Source organism: Callithrix jacchus, chromosome 15, assembly GCF_049354715.1.
Source record: "Callithrix jacchus isolate 240 chromosome 15, calJac240_pri, whole genome shotgun sequence".
NCBI classification, from domain to species: domain Eukaryota; kingdom Metazoa; phylum Chordata; class Mammalia; order Primates; family Cebidae; genus Callithrix; species Callithrix jacchus.
The window spans coordinates 40,351,165-40,369,653 of NC_133516.1; the positions used below are offsets into that span (position 1 = coordinate 40,351,165).

The 18,489-nt window shown below is 49.6% G+C and overlaps 1 protein-coding gene across 4 annotated transcripts in view; it reads right to left on the minus strand.

Moving 5' to 3' along the window:
* Positions 1-916: 916 nt before the first annotated feature.
* Positions 917-18,489, minus strand: part of FAM107A (family with sequence similarity 107 member A) — a 55,943-nt gene continuing 38,370 nt past the window's right edge. For 3 of the 4 annotated variants that reach the window (XM_078351341.1, XM_008981916.5, XM_035275954.3), the window contains 3 exons: positions 6,406-6,580; positions 4,258-4,414; positions 917-3,738 (listed from right to left, as the gene is read on the minus strand). In XM_078351341.1, coding sequence (XP_078207467.1) covers positions 3,631-3,738; positions 4,258-4,414; positions 6,406-6,575 — 435 coding nt within the window. In that variant the 5' untranslated portion in view covers positions 6,576-6,580 and the 3' untranslated portion in view covers positions 917-3,630. Of the gene's footprint in view, positions 3,739-4,257; positions 4,415-6,405; positions 6,581-13,942; positions 14,023-18,489 lie in introns of those variants that run through there. The other variant, XM_008981917.5, reaches the window with a different exon arrangement.

Sequence of the window (18,489 nt, forward strand, 5' to 3'; positions counted from 1 at the left end):
TAAACGACAGAGACAAGAATCCCTGCCCTCATGGAGCTGACATTATCATTAGGAGGGACACATGAGACAAATTAGTAAAATACAGGATATGTTCAATGGTGATAGATGGTAAGGAGGAAAAAGAAGGCAAGGCAGGCAGAGGAAGGCTGTAGAAGTTGAGATTTTAGATGGGGTGGCTAAAAGGAACCTCACTTAGAAGGAGCGTCATGAAAGGCCTGAAGAAAGTGGGGGGGCTGGGCGGTTCTCGGAGGGAAGGATACTCCTGGCTGTGGAAGAGCAGGTGGGAAGGCATGCAGATGGGGCGTGCCTGGAGAGGGTAGGAGGCCTGGCTGATTGGGGCTGTGTGAGCGAGGGGGAGAGCGCAGGAAGGAGGTCAGAGGCTAAGAGGGAGCTGGACTCGCAGGTTCACCTGGAATACAGGAGACTCCACTGGGAGCCAGGGCGGGCTCCGTGCAGAGTCAAGTTCTGCCTTAGTCCGGAACAGGATGATTTTGGCTCCTCTGTTGAGAACAGGCTGTAGGGACAAGGCCAGGAGGGGAGACCAGTTGGGAGAGGGCACTGCAGTCATCAGGATGAGGGGTAGGCACTGCATCTTTGTTCTCCACTGTGCCCCAGCCCGTGGCATGCTTCCTGGTACAGCGCAGGCACTCGACAAATATTTGTTGAATGATGTGTGCATTAGTGATGTTCGAGTACCAGTTTTCAGACTCATGCCAGGCAGGCTCTCTGGGGAAGGTGGGGAAAAACAGATCCCAGGCACTGCAGTTGGGGATCCCGATCCAATAGGCTTCTGATGGGAAAGTCGAATCTGGAGTTTTAGCCCAGCCTGCAGGTAATTTTGGACAGGCAGGGACTGGCCTTCCGTGTCAGTTAGGGATAATTTTGGTTGCAAGTAACAGAGACTGACCAACAGTGCTTTAAACAAAGAGGGATTTATTTTATTTACAAGAGGAGAAGGATGGCTGCTGGCATTAGCTTGGTGAAATAGTGATAGGGTCAATGGCTCTGTGATTCTCTTGGCCTTTTTTCTCATGGTAGCAAGGTGGCTGCTGTGGCTCCAGGCATCACACCCTCAATCAAGGCAGTAAGAAGAGGGCCAGGGAGGTGTTAGCCATGCCTATGTCTTTGATCGGAAAAGCATAAGCTTTCCCAGAAGACCCTGTAGACTTCCTCTTCCATTTCATTGGCCATAGCTGATCACATAGTCATCCTAAGCTGCAAAGGAGACTGGAACAGTGAGAATCTGGATTTACAGCCTCCACAGTTGGAGTGGCTGGAGAGATGCAGTTGGGAATCAAGGGTGTCTGCATGGCTGCCCTGGAGGGTGTGACGCTTGAGGTCCCATCTACTTCTGGGGCTTCATGGAATGATTTGTTGCCTCCAAGGAGCACTTCTGGGGACCACTGGGTGAAGCGCCCGGCACTCCCTTGGAGAGCCCTCGTCCATCTGGGACCCTCTGTCTTGCTTCTCTTCACATGTGTGAACAACACACGGACCCGAGGGCCGCTTCTTTGGGGAAGTGGCGATCTTTATTTTAGGGATTGTGCATCTTCAGCGTAAGCCTCACCTGGCAGGCATTAAACAGCGTAACCACATTCTCAGCACACCAGTCACGTTCAGGAGCCTCTCGGAGCTTGACATGTACACATGCACACAGGCGGGATCTGCATGTACAGCCCTGTGCTGGCAGCACACACAGGAAAAGCATGACTTCGGTCACCTTCAAATCACCAGCTCTGAGTAAGACCAGGACAATCCCTTTCCTCCAGCCAGTCCCATGTTTGCCCCCAGGAATCAAAGCACATGCCAGTGGCTGCTCTTTGTGGCAGTTTTTGGGGCGTGAAAGGAGATGCGATTCCAGCACTGCTCTGTCACCTCAGATGATGGGTTTATGAAGCCAGAGGCAGGGATTTCAGGGGAAAAGAAACAGGCCTGGAACATGCCCTAAATCTTTAAAAATGGGATAACACAAAAGGTTGAAATACATGGGTCTCACACAGGAAAGGCCTTCTGAAGAAAAATGGATGATTTCATTGGAGTTGGCCCAGGTAGGGGTTGGGAGACTCAAAGGGGCCAGTCCATAAAGGTAGCAGTGGGGTCTTTAAACCACTGTTTCTAGTCCAGAAGCCTATTGGAAATTATTGTATATTTGCTTTCCATAAGACTGCAGGAAAAAGTTAAAAAAAAATCTTTTTCTTTTTTGGCTAGAATTGCATCCTAACAGTGTGGTCACACTGGTAAGAAATGCAGATTGGCAATCACGTGCATCTCTGATTAAAACAACACTTACATAACCAACGCAATTTGCTAGGCCAAAGTCTTCATGGGGAATCCCTGGCGGTGGGAGTCTGGGTGGGGTGGATAATGAAGAATCCCTGGGTTACAGAGGTGAGGTGGGGCCAGGTGTGTTTGAGAGGTGGGAATTCCTGGGGCATCAGTCCATGGGAGGTGTGGGGCAGTGATGGCATCAGGGGTGATGTTTATTTATTTATATTATTTCTGTTTTTGAGATGGAGTCTCACTCTGTTGCTCAGGCTGGAGTACAGTGGCACAGTCTCGACTCACGGCAACCTCCATCTCCCAGGTTCAAGCAATTCTCCTGCCTCAGCCTCCAGAGGAGCTGGGATTACAGGCACCCACCACCACACCCGGCTACTTTTTGCGTTTTTATTAGAGACAAGGTTTCACCATCTTGGCCAGGCTGATCTCAAACTCCTGACCTCAGGTGATCCGCCCACCTCAGCCTCCCAAAGTGCTGGGATTACAGGCGTGAGCCACCGTGCCTGGCTTATATTTCTAATATACACCAGCCCTGGGCACTCTGACCCTGCAGCTCACAGCAGGGTCCTCACACCAGCAGCCTCCACCTCACCTGGGGAGCTTGTTAGAAATGCAGGATCTCAGCCCCCACCCCAGACCTACTGAATTAGAAGCTGTATTTTAACAAGATCCCCCAGTGATTTTTGTGCCCTATCAAGTTTGTGAAGCAGACTTCTAGGTGTAGGAAGGCGGCCACCCTGGCTAGGTGTGGTTAGAAGGCCTGGACTGGGCGCTGTGCGGAGGGGATGATAAACACAAAGGTGAGAGGAGACCCTAAACAGCTGTCTGTGTTAGCCCCTTCCCATGTGGCTGGGATGCCTGCAACCTGTCGTCTGCCCTGCCCTTCCTCCCCTCAGTGGTTTTGGAGGCAGGTGCCCTTGAAGCTAAGCTCTGCTGGCTGCAGGTAAAACTACAGGTGGGGGAGTTCTCTGAGACCTAGGAGCTGGGGTGCGCGGAGAAGCGGGGCCCCGGGGAGCCTCGGAGATTCCTGGTGGGAAGGCCTGGGCAGAAGAGAAGGCTTGTCAAGCCAGAGGGCTGCCTCTTCCTCCTCAATTCTGCCAGAAAAACCTCCCATGCAGGTTTCCCTCTTGGAGCAGGAGGGTTTGGGTGCTTGGAAGAAAAAGCCTGGTAACTTAGGGCCCCCAGCCTCCCAGGGAGAGCCAGGTCTTCTGGGGCGACACATTTCTACAGAAGCAGGTGGGAACATCACAGATGTCCCAAGGCCTGGGGCCCAGGGCTGCCAGGTGCAGAAGGGCTGGAGGAGGGTGTCTAGGCCGGGGTGCACGGTGGTCCGAGCCCCAGCAGCCGTCCCTACAGCGCTCTCTCTTCACTGGTCAGTGTGGCAATTCTCCGCAGGTTTTCCCTGACTTTAATAAACTCAGGGGCGTGATCTTCTTCCTTCTCCGGTGGTTTTTCCAGCTGAAGGAGGGAGAAGCAGAGGAGTGAGGTGAGTGGGGCTATGGGGATTCCTACTCTGAAAACCCATGGAGTTGGGACTGAGGGCCCACACAGTGGGGGAACAGAACCAGCCTGGGGATGGACTTTGCTGCCAGCTTGGTACCTGGGGCACAGAGCATGAGACTGTGTTCTCCTTGTGAAGTCTGGTTCTAATTGCTCACCTCCTCTGGGCCTCAGGTTCCCCATCTCTAAAGCGGGAATGACACCTGGCTCGTCAGACAGTTACAAGAATGAAATCAGAATCAGCATGCAGGACACTGGGCCAGTGAGGAAGCTGAGGTTCAGAGAGGGGAAGCCACTTGCCCTAAGGACCCATCAAAGCAAATGGCAGAGGGAGGGCTCAGGCCAGCGGTGGACTCATAGTCCAGTTCTCTGCTGACCCTCTTCCCTCTCACTGGCTGTGGCCACAGCAGAGCTCCTCCTGGGCCAGGGGATCACCCTGGAGGATTCGTGGTCCCCCGCTGGTTGCCTGTGACCCACCTGGTTCAGCCTCTGCTGCCGTCTCAGCAGCTCCTGCTCAAGGGGGCACTGCAGTCGCTTGGCCTCCAGCTCCTCCTTCTTCTTCTTGAGGAGCTGGTTCCGCCGTCGGTGCTCCAGGACTCGCTGTAGCTCCGGCTTGCTGTCCAGGCCGAGGCCCCTGGGGTGGGGAGGGAGGAGCCGTCAGGAGACCATCACCTTCCTGCCTCCCCAGCCTCAGGGCTTCATCCTGCTGTGACACCACCCTCCACTATTACCTTGTGCAATCCTCCCAGTAGCCTTGGAGGTGGACCCATTACTGTCCCATTTTACAGAGACAAAACCTGAGGCCTCTAGGGATGAGGATACTAGTCCAAGTCACAGCTACAGATGGGCCAAATGAGGATTTGAACCCTGGCCTGTCTGACTGCAGAGACCAGGTTTTATATTATTTCTGGTTATTTTCTCAGGTTACGTTTCTAAAGGTAGAATTGCTGGGCCAGGCTCCTTTAAAAAATTCTAGGTACATAGATCTACCTGTGCCTGAGAAATGTTGTCCAGTGTATCTTCCTGTGAACAGTGTACAGGAGATCTGTTTCTCCCCTCTGTCACCAGCCAATCTTTTTATATTCAAGAATCTGGTAGTCATGATATAATATCTGGTTTTCATGTTTCTTTATTAGTCACATGGGACAACATTTGATACATTTACCAGCCATTTGCATTTCTTCTTTTGTGAATTAACTGTATTATTATTATTATTTTGACAGACAAGCACTCGCTGTCTTGCCCAGGCTGGAGTGCAGTGGCACAGTCATAGCTCACTGCAGCCTCGACCTCCCGGGATCAAGTGATCCTCCTGCCTTGGCCTCCCAAAGTGTTGGGATTACAGGTGTGAGCCACCACGTCTGGCTGTACTGTATTGCTTTTGATTCATCTTTCTTTGTGGATTGTAAGAGATCTGAATATATTCATTTTTTTTTGTATATACGAGTTTTAAAAATAAAATTTATTTATATTGCAAATATTTTCTCTAGTTTATCTTTAAGCTTCTATTTTTGATTGTGGCGGTGTTTTTTGGTATTAAAGGGATGAACCTAAAAGCTCTTCAGAGAAAATGCTTATATTATAATACTAATTGAAAACAAAACCAAAAGCCACTCAGTGTACAAAGTAACTGAGAGGTTGTCGGTCATAGCGGAAAACAAGAGCGCAATCACAACTGGTTCTAATACCAGAGACGGCCAGCAGAGGGAGCTCTGAAAGCACTGCTGCGTTCACGCTGTTACTGGTGAGCAGGAGTATTTTACCCGGTCCTCCGGAGGTAGGGGTCTCAGCCTTCCTCTCCTCCAATTCACGTCCCATCAATTGCCCCACCCCAGCCCTGCCACCTCCCAGGTGCCCCTCTGGCCTGTCTCTGTCAATGCTCACCACGGCCTGCCACGGAAGAGCCAGCCACTAGCCTGGGCCTCGGCCCCCTTCGGTATTGTGAGCTCCCCCATCCCCACACCTCACCAGGAGGGCCCTTCTGAAGCTCGATCAGACCTGTGCCCCTGCTGTAGACCCTTCCTCAGTCCATCCTCTGCCCTGGCCGGCACCGCACAATCAATGCCCGAGGCACAGTGAGCAATTCCTGTTTCCTACTTATTTGCATATGCAGTTCCCTCTGCCACCCAACACCCACCTCGTGGCCTGGCTGACTCCAATCCCCCTTCAGGTCATAGTTGAAGCAGCACCGCTCCTGTGAAGTCATTTTAGACCCCTCGGGTTCCTCCTCTGGGGCCTCAGGCCAATGCACCCATCCTACTGCCTGGCTGTGTACCTGTCCCTGTCTGTTAGGACAGGAACTGGGTCCCATTCATTCTTGCACCCCCAGGTCTGGACTCAGCGCCCAACACATAGTATGTACTCAATAAATGTATCTGGAGTTTGGGTGTAAAACGGGTGGCTGGGCGAAAGAACAGGGCTTTTTGGGTCCCTCTGGTTCCCAGGGGCCTGCTGGGGATGGGGCCATTTCAGGTTTTGCTGGTGATCATGTGGGGCACATTCAGCCCTCCTCAGTCTCCAGAAGCCCCAGGATGAGATCCAGCCCTGCTTTCCTCCAGGGGCACCTCCCCAAGTCCCACAGGACCCGGTGCTTGCCGTGCCAGGGCCACAGGGCCTCATCCCCACCTTCTGTGGTTCATGAGCAGCTCCCGGTGCAGCTCCTGGTGACTCCGAGAGGCCTTCACGGGGTTCAGCAGCTTCTTGGGCTTGATGAGCTCTGGATTCCACTCTCTGTATTCCGGCCGGGCCATCAGTCCCCCGATGTCTGCCCGCTCCCTCTGAATCTCCGAGTACATGGAGGCTGTAGAGATGGATAGAGGAGTTGCTCAGAGCTGAGCCTCTCATCCCACCCTGCCCCCTGGGGCACAGTTGAAGGGCAAGGTTTTCATGTCAGATGGACCTTGGCCACCTGCTACTGCGTATACCTGGGCAAGCTACCTGAATTTCTGAGCCTTAGTTTTTTCACTTATAAAAACGAAAACCATGACGGAATGCATGCCCCGGGCTGTCAGAACCGGAGATGCTGTTTGCGATGTGTCTGGAGTGTGGATGTCAAGTGATAATGGGCCTCAAGGTACGGGCTGACACACACAAACTTTTGGCCTGACTTTGCAAACCACGGTTTTCCCCCACTATACATGGAATTATGTTTGAGTTTCTGTTTTTCAATGAGCTTTAACAGAAAAGGAAAAATATATTTAAAAAGACTTATATGTACTTGTTAAAAACAATTTGGATGAATGCAGTGATAAAAAGAAAGTATTACCCTTTATTGTCTAACTCTCTAGCACAGTTCCAAATTCTCTTGCGGAACTGTTCAGCTTTTCATTTTCTTCACATCAAAGAGGAGAGGATGAAATTCAGAGACTGCTGTTCCTAATAGCAAAGGCATAGTTGTCAAACGTCTGGCCACTCAATGGCCCCACTTCTACCACAGCAGTTTCAACTCTGTCCATCTACTTAAAATTTAGGCACAAGGGCTCCCTCTTCTGCAAACTGGCTCCTTATCCTTGAAATTCCCAAGTGCAAGTACAGAGAGAGACAGACAGACACAGAGAGAGAAAGAGACTGATTAAAAAAAAAGGCCTCAAGGGTATAGACGCTGCCTGGCCATGAGCTGCTTATAGTGGTTTTAGTGAAAATGTAGACATTAGCTCTGCCCTCTTCATGAGTCTGACTTTGCAGAGCTCGAGCTCCTATCATATGCCAGTTCCTGACAGTTGGCAGTGTCTGGTCTGGAGTGCAGTAGGTGATCAATACACATTTGTTGGTAATTTTCTTCACACAACTTTCACACAGTTTTCTTCAATACAACTTTCGAAGTGTTCTTTGGTCTTGGGGAACCAGTGCCCTGTGGCATGTGGTTTTCATGTGACCACTGGGAACGTGTGTCCCCACTTGGAACACCAGGCGTCAGCCCCCTCTTGAGGGCCACCATGTTGCCTGTGGACAGACTCATTTCCGTCCCCACACTAGGAAGGGGGTGAGAACCATTCCCTGCCCAAACGCAGTTTTGTGGATGAACGGGATGTGTGAAAACGTGGAAGCGGCAAACAGCTTGTTGGGGTCGGGAAACACAAAGGAGGGGTTTGGCGGGGTGCACTTTGCAAGGTGACAGGTTGGGAATGTAGACATCAAACGGGAGATTGTACTTTGCAACAGTGGCCACCAGACCCGTGTTTGGCTTTTCTATGATGACCCCTGGCAGGCTGCAGTCAGAAGGAGCAAGTAAGACCACGTATGTAACCTGGAGAAAGAGGTGATTATTAGAAGGTATTTTGGATGTAGCCAGATGAGGTGTCAGAGCACAGACATGTTAATTCACGTTCTCAGGACCATTTCTAAAATGAGAATTCTAATTAACTTTTTCTCATCTTTTTCATACGGCTGTTTGCTTTCAGGTTATATCCTTCCTAATTTTTTGGTCCTTAAAAAAGTGATCATAACAGTATTTGGAGTTACTTTAAAATGAGCACTTGATATTTTCTTGTCCGTGGGATCAAGCTGTCTGGGTGCCAGTGCATTAGGATGCCTGGATTCAGATTGGAGCTTTGGGATCTTCCCTCTTTTGCTGCCTATTCCTGCTGTCAAGTGTTGCCCATCCTTCGACTGAGTAATTCTCAGCTACGCTTTTTCCTTCCTGTGACCTCAGCTCTCCTATTCAGCTCATGCCGCACTTTAATAACTACTTTGGCTCCCTGGCTATTCACCTGCTCTTAGTCCCTCTGTGCCCCCTAAATCTTCCAGAGCTGCTCACTTTTCATCAGCCACACCATCCTTAAAAGAACTCACTGTCTCTTGCCAAAGCGATAAGACAGGAAATAGAATAAGTTGGATAACTTTAGAAAAGTAGAAGGCAGCGTTAATATTTGCATGGAAATAGCGATATACCAAGAATTCCCAAAAGGATGAACAGAAAAGCATTTGGAATTGAGTGTGTTCGACAATTGTGGCCAGATACAAATTAAGTACACAACATCAAGAGGTCCTGTGTAATGGGAATGACCACTGAGAAAGTGCATAACTTAATAAAAAATCCACAAGAGTTCGCATTCCTGTGATTTTCCTGGCACTGTGGCAGACACTGGACACACAGAGAAGAACTGAACTAGCGAGGTCCTGGTGCTCACAGAACCCACACTCTGCTAGGGAGGCCGACAGTCAGCACACTCGCAAGCCAGTGAAAACAGAAGACCACAAACGGCTCCAGGCTCCCATAGTGACTAAGGAGGGACCCGCTGTCATCCAGATGCGGGGAGGGCCTCTCTGAGGAGGTGACGTGACAATCTGACAGTTAAGATGAGGAGGGAGGCCATTTGGAGCCTAGGGAATAGCATGTGTGACTCATGTACCTTGAACAAGCTGGGTCTGTTCGGGGAACAAAAAGACACAGTGTGCTGGAGTGCTGTGAGCTGAGTGACAGGGAGGCGTCTGGAGTGAGGGTGGACGGGTGGGTTCAAGTTGGGGAAAGGCGAGCCTGATTCACTTTTAAAAAGGTCATTCTGGCTGCTGTGTGAGGAAACTGTCAGAGGCCTTGGGATGTTTTATGACTTCGGTTTCCTTCACTTCCAGTGGGTGGTCTCTGTCTCTCTCTCCTGTTAAATTCCAGGGAAAAAATCTCTGATTGGCCTGGCTGAGCCCTTCACCCCATACCTCCGTTGCTAGCCATCCAGTGGGTTGGCTGCCCCAGGGCCAGGCAGTGGGGCTCAGTCGTATAGGGTCATCCTTGAAAGAGGGGACCTGTTTGGTATGACTTGTCACTGTCTTGAAATTCCAAATGCAATTTGAACAAGTGACCCTCCTTTTTTATCTTGCACTGGTCCCTGTAAATTATGAAGCCAGTTCTGCACCCCAAGTCCCATCTTATGCCAGCTCTGGCTCAATGGTTTGCTCTAGGCCTTTGTAAAAAAATTAATTAAATTAGCGGTGAGCTGTGGATGATAGTGTTTCCCTGAGGCCAGGCTGGTGTGGTGGGTGAGGCACAAACCCTGAAGGATGTGGCTGGTGCCTTAGCTCAGAGCTTCAGGAGAAAAACCATTGCCTTTGCCACTCGGGGTGCTGAGCTCCAGCAAACAACCCCTGTGAGATCCATGTATACACCTATGGGGGTGGGTGGGGAGGGCTTCTGGGGCCCCCCAAGACTTAGAAAGCTGAGCCAGCATTCCTGTTAGTTTATTCAACTGAGGCCTCTGGGAGAAGAATTCCACACAGGTTCTGTTATAAAAGAGATTACTCAACAAAGGGCAGGTGTGACTTCGGTTTTTTAGGGCGGTCAGCTGGGCCTCCTAAGGCAGAGGACTGGGGTTGTTCCCAAGGCTGCTGGGCATCCCAAGAGATCCAAGACTCTGGGCTCCATCAGGGGAGTGGCCATGGAGGGCTAAGAGGGAAAGTGGGCATGAGACAGATCCTCTCTGGAAAGAAAAAGTGAATACCCAGGAAAAGAGCTGGCAGGGAATGGGGGAGCAGGCCAATCAGGAAGGAGAAAGGTAAGTGGCTTGTTCGTATTCTTCATGGCTATTAAAGAAATGCAGGAGGAGGCAGACGGATAAGGAGGCTGGAGCCATTCAGACCTGGATTTGAATGTCAGCTCTGTCCCTGCCTCCCTACCCTCTGGAGCTGGAGCCTGGAAACTACAGCCTTTAGACCAAATCCCACAGCCCTGAGACACACCATGCCCACTTATTCTCTATGGCGGTTTCCCAGTGAACAGCAGAGTTGAGATGGGACAGCTGCTTTTGAGCTGGTGTTTCCTCCTCTGCAAAATGGGCATTACTGTAGAATCTTCCTCTATGAAGTTGTGGCATCATAAACGAGGTGATACTTGCAAGGTGCTTGGCCAATGCCTAGTACAGAGCTGAGTGCTTGGCGCTGGCTACTGGAGCTGCCACATACAGCAGGCTGGTTGTGCACATCACAACACCAAGTCCTCAACTCTCATAGATTAAATTGGGAATGATGTCCCTGGAATGGCAGTGTGACCACCCTGTCAGCTGCTATTAACAATCACTATTAACAAATCCCATTCCTAGTCCTAGAGGGAGCCTTTTCACCCTCAGAAACCGCACTGGTTAAATCGGTGGATCTCAACTTGGCTGAATATTAGCATCACCATAGGAAGTTTCAAAAATTCCAAGTCCTGAGTCCCACCACAGGGATTCTGATTTAATTGGCTTTGGGACACTGCTTGGCCTTGGGGATTTTTTAAAGCTCCCTAGGTGATTCCTAGAGTCAGCCAATTTTGTAAACCATGGAGTTAAAAAAAACCCAAAACACAAACTTCTTTGCCTCGGCCTTGAGTGATCTCAGCTGACTGTAGCTGGCCTGGTTATTGTGAGCAGATCTGATTAAGGTCATAGTTCTTAGTGGCTGTGTGACCTTGGGCAGGTCTTTAACCTCTGGGATGCTCCTCTGTGGAACTGTGATGCTGTGAAGATTAGATGAGCTCAAGTGCTGGGCATGGGGTGGAGGCCACCAGCAGGTGAGAGCTAAATTGAGTGTCTTGCATGACTATAGGACAGGCAAATAATTCTCACTTAATATGCAGACTATGAGCCTGCCATTGTTTTTCCTGAGGTGGGGATGATAAGAAGTCTGAGGAGAGATTGGGAGCCCCTTGCTTGGTTCCTCCCTGGTTCCTCTGTGACCCAAGAGGCCCCACAGCTCCTTGCCAGAGGCTCCACAGGACGTTGGCTCCATACCCAGCAAGGCTCAGCTGGGATCACTGCTGCTCCCAGGGTGAGCTCGCCAGGCCACTGGGGCATGCATGGCTAATGCAGGGTGGCAGCTTCAAAACCAAACACTGGTGCCCCCATCCACAGGAGAGAGTAAGGAGAGACAGAATGGGAGCTGCACTGACGGAGTCTTGGGGCCCTGTTCATCTTGACAACAGCCGTGGGACCCCAGGCTGTCTAAGGCCTTAATGTCCCTTCCACTTGCCTCTCCCCTCTCCTGGTAGTTCTGTTTCTGTTTTCGATAGCATCAGTTGTAACAAATGACACAGGAGCCAGTAAAGCAATGGTTAAAGCAGATGGTTTAGTGGAGACAGACTGGGTTTGATTCATGATGGCAATCTTTCCAAGCTGTGTTACCTTGGCCAAGTAGCTTAACCCCTCTGAGCCTCTATACAGCAAGAATAACAGTCTATTCATGGGCAGTTTGGAAGATGAAGTGATATAATGTGCACGATGGCTTAGGCCAGCGCCTGGCAGAGTGATGCCCACTGAAGAAAAACCATGGTACTTCTGTCCTGAAGAAACCCGTGGCCACCACTCCAGCTTTGATCTGGATCTCAAAATCACCCTCAGAGGCAGCCAGTGGTACCCCATTTTGTAGATGAGAAAACGAAGGCTCAGAGAGGCCAAGCTACTTGTCTCAAGGTACACAGAGAGTAAGCAGCAAAGCCAGGACCTTTGGATTCCAAGTTCAGTGCTCTTTCTGCCGCTCTACTGTCTTCAAGGTGCAAAATGTCTTTTAGTTGACAAAGCAGGGTTATGTCCTTTTCTCTCTCTGGATAGTCAAGAAACCACAATGAAGAGGCTGTGTGAGCCCATTTTATAGATGAGAACATGGAGGCCTTCTAACTTGAGGACTCCTAGCCTATGTGAAATGCAAACTGTCACTGGGGAGCCCCGACCTGGCCCTAGCAGCTTTGGGCTTAAGCTAGAATCCACAGATCTATCTGGCCTCAGGCTGGTCTCTGTTTAGGAGAGTACCAGCTGGTGGCCTTCTGTATTCTGCCCCCACTTCCTCCTTCCTCATTACTGTTCAAGCTGCTGGGTTCAGAACACATTCAGAACCCTCTTGGTTCAGCATGTAATGGGATGGCAGGGCAGAAAAGAAGAGAGGCTTTCAAAATAATGACTGGCAAAGAAAAAAGAGGCATTCAGTAAAAGTGACAAGCATGGTCACTAGATTTCCTGATCCTTCTGGCTTTTTTCCTCTTCATGGGGAAAGTGCCTATTTGTATTTCACTGGCCAGCAGTCAAACAACAGCGTATCTGGGAGCCACCTCCAGATCTCCCAGCAGCCTCTGGTCAGTTCCCGGAAGCCCCCAGCAGAGCTGCCTGTCCATCTGGATGCAATGACTCAAGACTGACTTCCTGAACATTTTCCCTTGAGTCTGCTGTAATTTCCTACCTTGGGAGGAGAATGTTGGGTGGGCATTTAGGATTTTGAACCAATTAAATAGCATAGTCCAGGACTAGACATGGAGGGTCCTTAGCAAGGTTAGCAGACAGTGTTGTTCAGTTGATCTGGAACAAGCCCCCACAGACCTAGAATCCCTGCTGGCTCATTAGTGGCATGATGCCAGCCACTTCACGGGGCAGATGCCTCTGCAGAGAAAATTCCAGCGGGTACTTACCACCAACAGAGCTAAGAGGGCCACTCAGGATCTAAGCCACCCAGAGACACAGGCATGGGGGCTGCCTCAAAGCCTGAAGCCACCCGAGTTTAGTAGCAGTTTCACGAAGTGACACACCCAATTCTACAGCTCTTGATTTCTGGCTCAATCTCAGACTTGCCTTGTATTACAAAGTGCTAAAGCCAAATTCACCAGAAAGGCAGGCCCTTCGCATGTTAACCTACACACACTGTGTGCTGTGCACGGTGCTAAGCACATAGCAGCCAGATCTCATGAAATATGAAATTCGACGACAGACTGAGGAGGTGGATACTGTCATTACCCTGTTTTTACAGGTGAGGAAACTGAGGTTTTGGGAAGTCATCTGATTTCCCCAAATCACACAACCAGTGAATGAAAGAGCTTGAATCTGAGCCAAGCTCTGATGCTGAAACCTGTGTTCTGGTGGTTGTGCCGAGAAGTAATCCCCCATACTGTGTGATAATTGACTTAGGTGAGGCTATATCATGCATTAATTCAGATTCATCTGAGTTTGCAGCAGAAAAAGACCAACAAGAATGCAAGGCTGTGTCTGAGGGCTCTCTTCTTTGTCTCCTACCCTTTTCTGAAACCCAGAGTGCCAGGAGGTATCTCCCGTATCATTTTATGGATGCAGGGACATAGCCCAGGTACCTAAACTCAAAGCACTCAGCTCCTCTGACAGCCCACTTCAGTGCACTGGGTCTGCCCTCCTTCCCTTCCACCTCCTCCCAAACAGCATCCCTCTCGACAGCAGGTGAAACAGAACAGAGATGGTCTTACTTCTCAGGTTGAGTCCTTGGGAAGGGAAGTCAGGAGCGTGTGGCTGGGCTCTTTACTCCACTGGGAAGTCCTGGACTAGCAAGGAGGGCTGCCTCTAGAGGGCGGTTCTTAAACCCCTGGGAACGGGAGACAGCTGAAATGTGCCAACAAGTGAGACAGGCTTTGCATTCCTGTTTATTCTGGTATCAATAAAAAGGAACTGTTACTATAGTAACGGATATTTCACTTGGTACACGGCCAATTCCACGATGTGGAACATCATGTCCAAGCCACACGCTTGAGAGGCACAAATAAATACCTATTTTGTCAGATTGATGAGGAATAAGAAACATGCCAAGCTTTGTTCTGAGCAAGGCGGCTCACGTAAAGGAATTTCCCTTGTTTCTTATGGGAGGGTCGGGCAAGAGTGGATTCCAGTACTTCCCCATGGGCGGGGAAGCCAAGCTTCCTGCTGCAGTGATGTGGATTCTTTAGGCGAAAATGGCTCTGGTGGGGGGAAAGGGTGGGGTGTAAAGGGAGGAGAAATTGCTTAGCATTGGGTCAGTTCTTGATTATCCAGGAATGGGTCAGAAACTCCATATACAGCGTTTTCTGGATACCCTGAACATCATTGGAACTTCACAGAGAAGCCAACATAACAGCGTGGGAGAGTGGAGGCATCGTGTCTGGGTCTCATCAGGCTCGTGTGTCAGCCCTGGCTCCACTCAGTGTCTCTGCATCTTGGTTTCTGTTTGTCAAATGTGGAGCATACCAGGGTGGTTGAGAGATGACACGGATGAGGTGACATTAGTGAAGCACACAGTCAAAGCTCAACATATATGACTTTTCTGCAAGAGAGACCTGGACTCTGCGTCTCTCTTGGCACATTGTGAGTGCCCAGCATGGCACATTTTGCCTGGCAGAATATGTGTTCCATAAGTAGCGGCTTAATAAATGAACGTGCGAATGTAAAATATGAAAGTTGGCTGGCAGTGGTGGCTCACGCCTCTAATCCCAGCACTTTGGGAGGCTGAGGTGGGTGGACCATTTGAGGTCAGAAGTTTGAGGCCAGCCTGGCCAACACGGTGAAACCCTGTCTCTACTAAAAATACAAAAATTAGCTGGGCATAGTGGCGTGAACCTATAATTCCAGCTACTTGGGAGGCTGAGGCAGGAGCATTGCTTGAACTCGGGAGGCAGAGGTTGCAGAGAGCCAAGATCGGGCCACTGCACTCCAGCCTGGGCGTTAAGACACTGTCTCAAAAAACACCCCCAAAACAAAAAAGAAACAAAAAAGGTAAAAAATGTGTGTAGATCTTTTTGGCCCACCTGGGTGCTTGTAGATAATGGAGGCATTCTCCTAATTTCAGAAGCAGCTTTCACTTGAAAAGCCGAAAGTGTTTTCTGTTGTTCGGTATCATCCCAGACCCCAGTGAGGTGGCTGGGTCTACCAGTTAGACTGGGCCTCCACTCCAGTGTTACTCTCTTGGTTGGCGGAGTGTGATGAGGCCTAGGACACATGTCACAGGCGAATGGAGGCATTAACAATGTAACTTTGTGTCTTCTTTGGCCTATATTATTTGTTCATTTAAAAAACATTTACTTAGTTCCTACTGTGTTCCTGGCACTGTTCCAAGTGCTGGGGGTACCACGTGAATGACACAGATACTATCCCTGCCGTCAGGGAACCTACCTTCGGTGGGGGCACTCAGTAAAGAAGGAGACATATAGGATGACAACAGGCAGTGAGGAACGCCATGGTGAACGCAAGTATGGGTGAGGTGAAAGGGAGTGGACACTGAGGGGTGATGTTTTAGGGTGGCTGAATCACAGGGGGCAATTGTGTGAAGTCTGTACCCATGGGAGAGCCTTTGCGAGGTGGGAAGAGCTAGTGGGAAGCCCAGGCTGGGTGGATCCTGGTGTGATGGAAAGGCAGGCTGGGTGCCGTCTTGGGAGCAAGGGAGCTAGAGGTCAGGGATGGAGCAGGAAGGACAGGACAGGCATGTCCAGGGAGCCTTGGCCAAGCTGGCCATTCTGGAACCACTTAAACTTACAGGGCCTCAAATTCTCAGGTATAACACAATTTTCTGGAAACAACATGTGGTCCTTTTTGTTTTTTCTTCCCCAATTCTGCATTTCTTGAATTATTTTTAATGGTAGCCCCCTCAGCCTCCCATCCTGCTCTGCCTTAACTTTCCCAAACTCTGATGGTAGAAGAGGACAGCTAGATTCTTGTCAAACCACTCTTTGCTGACTCTGGTTCTTTACATACATTGCCCCCTCTGCAAAGAAGTATTTTGAATATTCCCTAGGATCTATGGTGGCTCAGCTGAACCAATCCCAGTGCCTCCTTCTACTTTTTTTTTTTTTTAAGAAAGACTTTTTTTAAAGTCTTGCTCTGTCACCTAGGCTGGAGTGCAGTGGTGCAATCTTGGCTCACTGCAACCTCCACTAGGATTACAGGTGCCCACCACCACACCTGGCTAATTTTTGTACTTTTAGTAGAGACAGGGTTTCAGCATGTTGGTCAGGCTGTTCTCAAACTCTTGACCTCAGGTGATCAGCCCACCTTGGCCTCCAAAGAGTGCTGGGATTACAGGTGTGAGCCACTGTACCCAGCCCCCAGGGCTTTCTAACAGTTGGGGGGTAAGAAGGATCCTGGAGCTGGGGGAGCTTCTGACAGTTCCTGTTCATCCCTGGAGAAGACAGAAGCCCGTCACCTGGTACACTCCAGAGGAACACACACCTGACAGCCAGCGAGAACTGGGCAGGTGTCCTCGGATGTTGGTCATCATTTTCCCTGGGGAAGTGGGGAGTCACTGTAATTCTCCCACAAAAACTCTTCTCACAGTCCAACTTGTATACAAACCCATCAGACTGCTAGCCCCAGGGCAGGGACCTACCTGTCTTCTCGTCCCAGTACTGAGAGGCTTGATAACTATTGTTAACCTGAAGACACCAAAAACCTTGATAGCGCTGAGCTTGTTACAGGACCGTCTTCCTGTGTGCCCATGTGCAGGTGCAACTATACATGAGATCAGAAGTCAACAACTGCCCTTTCTCAGGCCACACTCCATCAGCAAGAGACGATGCCACACCCCAGGATGAGATGCAGCCAATAAACACATCTACGGACCGACCTGAAAAACATGTCTCCTACACACTTAATGAGAAACCATATGTAGTAGGATCTCTTTTGTTTTTCAAGATAAAAAAGTTGGTATATACAAAAAGAACGAGTGTGGAGGCAAATACACTAATGTGTTAGCAGAGGTCAACTCTAGATCAATGTATCTCAAATATTATTACTAGATGTCATTTGAAATGAGTGCTAAAAATGGAATTACTGGGACATGCTCTTGCATAGCTCCTCAGAACCTCTGAGGGAGGAACCCAAAAATCTTGATTTTTTTTTTGTTATTGTTGTTTTTTTGAGACAGGGTGTTACTCTGTCACCTAGGCTAAGTACAGTGGTGCCATCTCAGCTCATTGCAGCCTTGACCTCCTGGGATCAAGCAAGCCTCCCACCTGTCTTCCCAGTAGCTGAGACTATAGACATGTGCCACCATGCCCAGCTAATTTTTTATTTTTTGGAGAAATGAGATCTCACTACTTTCCTAGGCTGGTCTTGAACTCCTGGCCTCAAGTGTTCTTCCTGCTTCAGCCTCCCAAAATGCTAGGATCACAGGCATGAGCTGCCATGGAATTTGGATTTTTAACATACTCCTCTGGGGGTTCATTTATATTAAAGAGTTTGAGGACCATTGTTCTACAGCATAAAATTAAAGGCCCTTGTTACTATATTTCTGTAATATTTGTAGCTTAAAAAAAAAGGCCCAAGCACATATTGCTTTTGTTATCAGAAAAAGACTCTAAGAATTAAAAATGTGAGAAAGAGCAACCTTTCCCAACCAACTGTAGTTAGGAATCATATCTGGCTTGGTTATGTCCATTTGAATATGAGAAAACAGAGGGCCTCTCAACAAACCAGCCTTTGAGGTGTTTACTCCAGGTAATTGCAGAATTCAAGCCCTAGTTGCTTCCTCCTGCCTCCTTCTGTGTGGCTTTCCCTGGAGGTCTTCCAATTCTTCTAAAAGGAAGGACTCTGGGAGGCCAGGGGCCTGGGGATCTGCATTCTTGCTCAGCCCCCTGGTGAGTTGGGGCATTGAAGGGGAAGCACAGAGGCCAGGCAAACCCCTCCCTGTCTTCTCTTTGTCCCTTTTTAACTCTGATTTCTTGGGAAACAGAGGAACCCAAAGGAAGGGGACAGGGAAGACCAGGGGAGGCAGTCCTGACAGGGAGCTGGAGAATTTTCCTGCATCAATAGTGGGCTGGGCAGCAGTGTGCGGAAAATAACCTCCCCAAAGAACTTTTTATTCATTTTTGCCCCCTTTCTCCAAGCCGATGGGGGCCTAGAACAGCTTATCTGGCCCGAAAACATCAAACAAGAAGTTTCCATGGCAACTCAAAACTTCTTCCTCAGCCCTGTATTCAGTCTAAATCTCCAAGGCCCCTTTTCAAGGCCTCAGTGGGGTTTCTGAGCAGCCACCCACAAAACAGCCCTAGGA